The 8045-nt window shown below is 37.7% G+C and overlaps 3 protein-coding genes across 5 annotated transcripts; 1 reads left to right on the top strand and 2 right to left on the bottom strand.

Moving 5' to 3' along the window:
* Positions 1-757: 757 nt before the first annotated feature.
* LOC120895219 (serine protease grass-like) lies at positions 758-3780 on the bottom strand. 2 transcript variants are annotated; one of them, XM_040298359.1, is made up of 5 exons: positions 3646-3780; positions 3307-3538; positions 3034-3245; positions 2531-2952; positions 758-1750 (listed from the first exon to the last, which is right to left on the bottom strand). In XM_040298359.1, exons 1-4 carry the CDS (start codon positions 3725-3727, stop codon positions 2570-2572), a joined length of 909 nt encoding a protein of 302 aa, XP_040154293.1. In that variant the 5' UTR covers positions 3728-3780; the 3' UTR covers positions 758-1750; positions 2531-2569. The 2 variants fall into 2 exon arrangements, with proteins under 2 accessions (XP_040154293.1, XP_040154294.1); XM_040298360.1 differs by lacking the exon at positions 758-1750 and having other exon boundaries at positions 1891-2952; positions 3033-3245.
* Positions 3781-4292: 512 nt separating this feature from the next.
* Positions 4293-5523, top strand: LOC120895217 (serine protease easter-like). The gene is made up of 2 exons (XM_040298358.1): positions 4293-4678; positions 4748-5523. Exons 1-2 carry the CDS (start codon positions 4341-4343, stop codon positions 5400-5402), a joined length of 993 nt encoding a protein of 330 aa, XP_040154292.1. The 5' UTR covers positions 4293-4340; the 3' UTR covers positions 5403-5523.
* LOC120895220 (serine protease grass-like) lies at positions 5475-6691 on the bottom strand. Of its 2 annotated transcripts, XM_040298361.1 has the most exons (4): positions 6533-6689; positions 6231-6462; positions 5974-6164; positions 5475-5893 (listed from the first exon to the last, which is right to left on the bottom strand). In XM_040298361.1, exons 1-4 carry the CDS (start codon positions 6591-6593, stop codon positions 5499-5501), a joined length of 879 nt encoding a protein of 292 aa, XP_040154295.1. In that variant the 5' UTR covers positions 6594-6689; the 3' UTR covers positions 5475-5498. The 2 variants fall into 2 exon arrangements, with proteins under 2 accessions (XP_040154295.1, XP_040154296.1); XM_040298362.1 differs by having other exon boundaries at positions 5781-6164; positions 6533-6691.
* Positions 6692-8045: the final 1354 nt, after the last annotated feature.

Below are 8045 nucleotides of genomic sequence, written 5' to 3'. Positions count from 1 at the left end.
AATGAGTTGTCACGATTAATGCAAATAACTGGCGAAAGAACGAGAATGAAAAAAATAAAAATCTTGTTTTCTGGTGGATTAAACATCCAGACACTAAGGGCGGTGGCAACGCTCATCGGATGCGATTTTATCGGACGAGATTTATATGGGATTTGACAGATGACGTCGGACGTGCGATTTCGTCGTCCGACGTTATCTGTCAAATCCCATATAAATCTCATCCGACAAAATCGCATCCGATGAGCGTTGCCACCGCCCTAAGCGGGAAAGACGGACACTTTGTTGTAGGGAAATATGTACACTGAATACAGGCGGTCCCCGAGATACACAATTAATGGGGACCGAAAACTGCCGCAAAATACCGCGTATCTCGAATTTCCGCGTAAGTCGAATCTCGTGATTTCCAGCTAAAATATCACAAATTTTCGTGTAATTTTGCAAGTAGGGGGCGGTTTTAGTCACTTTATGAATTATTTGATATGATTCTGACAGAATATAACTGTTTTAAACCTTTTGAAATAGTTTTGAACATTCGATCAAAACGGAAATTATTTGACAATTTGCAATTGATGTGTCAAATCAGTACAATTTGCTCAAAGAATTGTCAAATTTAGAAAACCGCGTATCTCCGAATCCGCGTATAAGAGGTACCGTGTATCTCGGGGACCGCCTGTATGTTGATTTATTTTACTTCTTATATCAATCAGTCACGACTTGGAGAAATTTTATCAATAAAAATAAGGGGCATTTATATGACATCGTTGAGGAATTGATGAGAGATTCTATGGGATTGCCCGTCTTACCCGAACATTTCAAAATTGCACGAGAAAACCCTTTTTTATTTCATGAAAAGATATAAAAATCGATAGAAGCATAAGGCCTGCACATTTTCATGGTCGCTGCATTCATATATCTCTAGATTATCAACATTTTCCTTAATGTTTCCGTCTTTACTTACCTTCCCCTACCTGTTTTAGACAGGGTAACTAAAAACTTAAAATCATGCATAAACGCGTTGAAAATTGTCTCAACACATATTTTTTAAATAGAGATATGTTCTTTTGTTATTCATATACGAAGTTTCACATCATGTCCTTGCATATTTGTCAAAACATCAAACGAAATATACAGAGTTAAAAATTGTTTGTCATATTTGCTGTCAGCCAATAGTTCGGCAAGTTTCATTACTAAGAAAACCAGAGCAGTAAAACAATGAAAGTGTGTAAAACAATTTTCCAACCCGTATTCGCGTTGCCGAAAATAGGAGCACTGAACAAACTCCCGAAAATATGAACAAAAACAGTGTTTGCATTTCCACGAATATCTAAATCTACCTCCCTCCCATCCCCTCCTCTCCCCCCCCTCCCCTCAGCAACACATTTTCAATGGCACGTCAGCAATAGGTCGCGGAGAATAAATGTAAAGCGAAATGATCCGCGGTACCACCATTTTGAATGGAGCTATTTCACTATATCTAAAATTTTGTATTGCATGTATTGCGTTGACGAAGTTAAATGCTCTCCCATCGCAAAGTCGTCGTATAAGCCCGTTTAGGCATTTAGGTCGCCAACATCTTGGCACTATTAGGCAACAATCAAAGCATCGAAAGAAAGCCCAGGTTCCAAAAGAAGCTAAAAATGAAGACAGAGGGGCAAGCTAAAAATGAAGACAAGGACAAGACAAGAAGGCTACATTACTGCGTTAGGTGGGCTGCGAGATCAATGCAACCGGCCAAAGAGTGCAATAGTACCTGTGAAACAAGAATAAACATATCAGGAATTAGAAATCGCATCCAGTGGCTTCGCAGCGGTAAACCATTTCGCCAAAAATCAATGAGATCATTTCTGGTGAATTTCGGCAGGATTTCGATCTGACACTCTAGTTCGCAAATTGGTTCAACATCAGTCACCTATGTTCCATCGATTTTTTTTTCTGGACCAACATGATGCAAAAGCTCTACTCTAACAATTTTGTCGTGATAACTTAGGAGAAATTGATTAAAATCGAAGGTAGAACTTAAATCATCCCTACACGAATGTCTTCGTCCACCATGGCGAAAATATTGGATAACTTACGAAAGGAAACTCGCTAAGTCTTAGATTTATTTGTGCAAGTAAGATTAAAAATTATCTTGAAAATTAATCATGTAATTATTTCTCCTAGTTGTTTTCCTATTCATTCATTTGATTCATTCAAAATTCATTTTTTCATCAAATGTTACGGGGATATTGACCTCGTGTTCGAACGTACTAAACGGTGCGTCATTCCATAGTCCATAGTATTAAACTGTAAAGAGTACGATAGTATAAAATATTGCACAAAAAGATCTTCAATAATTTGTAAACGAATAGTTTCTTCCAATCTTTTGCGGGCTTGATTGAATGTTGCGTTAGTAGCCCGTGGGCCGGACTTTGCCGATCGCTGGTATAGATAGTATTGTTCAGATTCAGACTGTTTTAAACATCTTTACAAAGATTTTCATTTATCTTCGGACCCCAATTTTTACAACGATACAAAGATTTATGTTTACCTTATTGACTCTTAAACTGTTTTTTGTGGTTTTATCATTCTACATGGACGCAGATTCATGAATCCAGTTTATATACTTTGCTATGTCGATATATAAATAAGGCGCTGCATCAGTTTCGTTGGGAAATCCAACCGATAGTAGCCCGTACTCAAAAATGCGACCATGATAATCGACCTGCAATGCAGAACCGGCACTCCCATTCATATCAACCGAATGTTTACCATAGATTCGGGCACATATATGACCTTCGGTTAAAGCAAACAGATTCTTTATCTGTTCTCGACAAATTTCTCTAGGAACGTTACGCATCCAAATTTGTCTCGGGATGCTGTCATTAGACCAAATCGTATTGTATATAGTTTGCTGCTGCACATCAGTAATATCTACTATGGATACAAACGGCAAGCATATTGGACGAATATCTACAATCACAAAAGAAACGTTAAAATAATGGTATTTTATGCCAAAACAAGCTTCTTTTCCACCGTTTTACTATACTTAACTGTTGTCGAATTGTACCGAGGCGTTCATAAAAAGTAACGCGATATCGTTTTCATAAAAACTAGTAGTAAAATTAGGATGAATCTTCACTATATCAATAGATCTTCGAGTAGTTTGCAACGAACAGTTCCATGTAGTTATACAATCCGTTGCAGTACTAAGATCATATTCACCTAATACAATCTCAGTTGCTTGCTGGAGTGCCGTGACGTTTCTAGAAAGATGTTTATAATCACTTGATATTACAGTGGCAATAAGTCGACATTTTTACTTACCCATTAGTCACTACATTCCCACCACAGATTGCCGTTGTAAGCACATATCTGTTGCTAATAAGTGTCCCGTGGCAAAAATGCAACGTTTCTTCAGGATGGCGTAATAATACGAGCCAAGGATTTTCATATACTCTGCCAAAAACTGGGCGTGCTCTAACACTGTAGGGTATCTCTCCGCATTGTTTGTTGATAATATCAGTGAATTCGGTGTGCAATTTATCCGGAAATATCCCTGAAACCAGTGTGTTACACAACAATTAGGAAAACAACATATACGACATTGTCAGTGAATTAGCAATACATCCAATAAACCACATTTACGAAAGGGAATTTACATACATTGTCCACCAATACTCCAGAGGGTCACTAACATTGTGTAAACAGAAATTGCACGCATTGCCAATCCATATGCGACACACATCTGGACTAATTGACGTATACGCTTCGTATGAAATCAAGTCAAAGCTAACTTGATTGTGCAGAGCGCTCATGACGTTACCTATGCTGATATGAATCTCTCCAATTACAGTCGGTAATAAATTACTTGCACACTAAATTGACTTAAAACAAAAAATCTAGTTTTGTAAATGACTTATACAAATGATGTCTACAAAACGTATTATTCGCGTAACTTGAGGAAAGACTGCTTCATTTGTTTACATCGCATTCAGCTGATTACCGTTATCCGTTGCCAGTCAGATATTTCACTTGGCAAATTGTTTATTGCGCTTTTTAAATCACTTCATTTATTCTCAAAATAAGTGTTTGGTGATATATAGTTAATGCTGAAATTATAAATTTTATAGAAAAAATACTGGAAATGGTAACATTCCGCTCAAATCTATAAAAGTTCTGCAAAAATATGTGGAAAATACGTAAAATATTGTAAAAGTATGTTTCCTCAGGTTTTCCTGAGTTTGTTGTGCCTTGTTGAGAACATAAATAATCGCCGGTTAAACATGTTTTTATTTTGGAATTTACTGTGAAGAGAGCAACTTGGTTTGATCGAGCTTTCTTCGTATAATCCGAGGTCAATGCTTTCACTGCAAGTAAAGATCATGGTTCGTATACTCGTTAGTTTGTTGATGTTGATCGCTATTATATTCATAGGAGGATGCCCTGCTTTAACTGAGAAAAAAGAAAACAATCTTCCTAATTCTGGTTTGTTAGCTCTAGTCAATCAAACGTGTGGAACTCGCTATTATGAAACTAATTTTCCTGTCGATACCCGTTTATTTGAACATCCATGGCTAGTGCAATTTGGTTACGAACGTGAATTAGTTGTGAACTATGTTTTTCAAGGTCTTTTGATACACTCAAAATACGTACTGACGACCGTGTTTGTCGTTCAGTTTCAAGATTTTGGTCAACTGTATGTATAAAATGTACAATTGTGGAGTGCTGTGGACGCAATAATCATATTTCCTCATTTATTCCCCAGCAAGTATGCAAGAGTCGGCGAACATAACACGTCAACCAATACTGATTGTGAGAAGTTGAGCTTACTCGAAGAAACATGTGCGCCACTAGCGCAAAGCATTCTTGTGGATGAAGTTATTGTTCATCCTGATTATAATATGTTTGCGCAGATAAACGACATTGCTTTGGTGAAACTAAGAGTAGCAGCAATAGTTGACGGCACTGCAGTGGCCCCAATTTGTGTAAATGATGATTTAAATTATCGGAGCTCTTTCCTGTTAGTAGCGTCCTGGTGCGGCCGAAGAGAAACGGGACTCTCGCTCGTACCGAAACAATACTTCATGAAACCAATCAGCCCGTACGAGTGTCAACGTCTCATGCCTCGTCACTCTGTATCTTTTGCAAATGGTATGTTTTGCATAGTGTTTGATGAGAGACATACGAATTCAACCGAATTAGCGTATGAACCTAACCTACGAGGTGGCAGTGGTGCTCCAATCTATACTGTACATGACGGAAATAGGATCTTATTGGTTGGCTTGCTTTCTTACGGACCACGTTACCCAGCGAAATTGCATGAACCATACGTAATCATTCCTGTGGCACCGTTTTACGATTGGATGACAGGAGTGATTGAAGCAGATCGGGAAAAGCACATGTACAATACGTTGATATAAAGAAGCGATAATAAAGTTAAAGTTCACATCGGAACTGTAAACCCCCTTAGAAAAAGTTAACATAATACTGGATCGATCGTAAATAAATTAATCAGTTTATTGGTTGTATGCATCTACCAAAGTATCATGAATCCATTTTATGTGAGTAGAAATGTTTACGTAAATATACGGCTCTGTGTTGGTAGCATCTGGTAGACCGATTGAAAGAATTCCAAATTGAAACGTGCGAGAGTGGTATTCTATCAGTAGCGGTGATCCGGAACCGCCAATAAAGCTAAGCTCCATTGGTTTAACATATTGCGCACAAATTTGTCCCTCCTGCAACAAAATAAGACCTCGCATCCGTTGTTGACATTCGTTCTGAGCGATGTACTTCATATGAATTTGCTTTGGTACTTTATGCTCAACTGTCCATAAAGTGTTGTATACGGTCGGGACCTGAACAAGGGATGGAATTATTGGCGTCAATGGCAAACAAATCGGCTGTATACCTAAAATAAAAATGGAATTCAAACGAAATGTAGCGAAACAGATTTCTTGTTGGGATAATACAACCGGTATGATACAGAACTATTGGTGTAAGTGATCCTTTCATTCATGGTCACTACTGCGATATCGTTTTCGTACGTGTCGTTTTGGAAATCGGGATGGACGATTTTCTTTTGGGCCAGTAGTTCAATTATCGGAGGAACATTACAAAGATTTGCCTCGAAACAGTCAGGATCGGTTGTTCGTTTATATTCACCAAGAGTGATGATTGTTCTGTTTGCGGGAGTAAACTTTTATTAAATGATACATAATATTTTACGCATTTCTCAATTCACTTACTCATTAGGCACGATTGCTTCTGTACAGATGGCTGTAGTTAACACGTGACTTTCGCTAATTAGAGTTCCTTGGCAAAACGATTCCTGCTCTTCGGGATGACGGAGCAATACCAGCCAAGGGTTTTCAAAAATTCTTCCATCTTCTGGCTTCAAACGATCACTGTACGGAGTTGTGCCACAGTTTTTATTCAAGACTTGGCTTAGCTCAAAATGCACTTTGTCCGGAAAAAACCCTTAAATGAAACGATGGAATTTGAAAATCATACCAATTGAAAGGAATGTTATAGAAAACAAGTTACTTACAGTTACCCCTAACTAGAACAATAAAACAAAATATAACAAAACCACGTACGTAGCGATTCATTTCGATTCTGGGCTTCGTTGTGCACAAACACGCCAGCAGCCTCACATTACTACTTTATCTCTGAGCTAAGTCGACTCCGCAACCGACCCGCTGATCTTCACCTTCACTTATTATTGTTAACAGTTGTTGAAAAAGATCGGGGTTTTCCGCCATCGTTATCACTCAACTTGAATGTACCGCCTTGTTAGCTTAATACTTTTTGGTTATCAACTTTTTTTTTACTTACTCCGAGACGTAAGCGTTTGATAGGAATTTCCAAGCTATTTGACGTTGATTCAAATGCACAAAAATGATTATGGTTTCCAAATGATTGGGTTTTATCAAGATTTTATTGTCATTAATAATATATATTCACATCTTAAACAACAAATAATTAACCTATTTTGTGTAATCGGCATATTATGTGTAACAATGAATAGATCATTTCAATTATCAAATGAGACAGATTAGGGTTGTGAATTATTATTATTATTACTATTATTATTATTTATTGATTAATGCCATCCAGCTATATTCAGCCTACATAACATCCTTCTTCTTCTTCTTCTTCTTCTTCTTCTTTGGCTCAACAACCGTTGTCGGTCAAGGCCTGCCTGTACCACTTGTGGGCTTGGCTTTCAGTGACTAATTTCCCCCCATAGCAGGATAGTCAGTCCTACGTATGGCGACACGGTCCATTTGGGGATCGAACCCATGACGGGCATGTTGTTAAGTCGTACGAGTTGACGACTGTACTACGATACCGGCTAAACAACATTACATCCTTATGATTATAAAAATAAAGTAAAAGCGATTAACAAACTGAACGCAACTGCACTATCACAATAACAGAATAAGCAAAGTACACATACATTGAACGGTAAAATACATAAACTGCTTTGAAATCGTCAAACTAAACTATGTAAAAAAGTCCTCATGCTACTTAAGCTAGTACTAAAATCTACACTGTTTCCTAACGAGTTGTAAACGTTGGCCATTTGTAATAGAGGGTCATTGGCTCCGAAATGTGTGGATCTTGCTTCGATATGTAGAATAGCTCTGGATCTAAGTGTCCGTCAAGGTGCCTGTATGTTATTTTTTTCAAATAAGCACTGCGCCGTCATTCTCCTATGCTGTAGTGGTTCAAGTCCAAATAAGAGACACCTAACACAATACGTGGGACATTCAGAGACATGGAACCGTGGGAGACGATAAAACAAAAAACATTAAAGCTGGAATAAGCGGTCATTCTGTTTTGCTCCAAATTATTTAACTTTGCAGTACTTACATCATAATTAGTACAGGTCCCTGAGATATGCGGACCTTTATTCACTAGCAAATCAAATAATTTATTTAGTGACTATAATTTCTCATTAAATGCTACATTACACGAACATTTGCTATATTTTGACTGAAAACTTCGTGGTTCGACTTCCGAAATTAGATATACATGGTTTCTCTCGACCCCCATCA

This window comes from Anopheles arabiensis, chromosome 2 (assembly GCF_016920715.1).
Source record: "Anopheles arabiensis isolate DONGOLA chromosome 2, AaraD3, whole genome shotgun sequence".
In the NCBI taxonomy this organism is placed as follows: domain Eukaryota; kingdom Metazoa; phylum Arthropoda; class Insecta; order Diptera; family Culicidae; genus Anopheles; species Anopheles arabiensis.
This window is presented reverse-complemented; position numbering and strand designations above follow the sequence as displayed.

Coding starts and splice junctions, on each gene's coding strand:
- LOC120895220 (XM_040298361.1), bottom strand. CDS start 6,593: ATGAATCGCTACGTACGTGGTTTTGTTATATTTTGTTTTATTGTTCTA. Junction 6,463..6,532: donor TGTTCTAGTTAGGGGTAACT/GTAAGTAACTTG, acceptor GTTTCATTTAAG/GGTTTTTTCCGGACAAAGTG. Junction 5,894..5,973: donor AAGGATCACTTACACCAATA/GTTCTGTATCAT, acceptor TTTTTATTTTAG/GTATACAGCCGATTTGTTTG.
- LOC120895217 (XM_040298358.1), top strand. CDS start 4,341: ATGCTTTCACTGCAAGTAAAGATCATGGTTCGTATACTCGTTAGTTTG. Junction 4,679..4,747: donor TTTCAAGATTTTGGTCAACT/GTATGTATAAAA, acceptor TTTATTCCCCAG/CAAGTATGCAAGAGTCGGCG.
- LOC120895219 (XM_040298359.1), bottom strand. CDS start 3,727: ATGTGTGTCGCATATGGATTGGCAATGCGTGCAATTTCTGTTTACACA. Junction 3,539..3,645: donor CTGGAGTATTGGTGGACAAT/GTATGTAAATTC, acceptor CACTGGTTTCAG/GGATATTTCCGGATAAATTG. Junction 2,953..3,033: donor CTCGGTACAATTCGACAACA/GTTAAGTATAGT, acceptor TTGTGATTGTAG/ATATTCGTCCAATATGCTTG.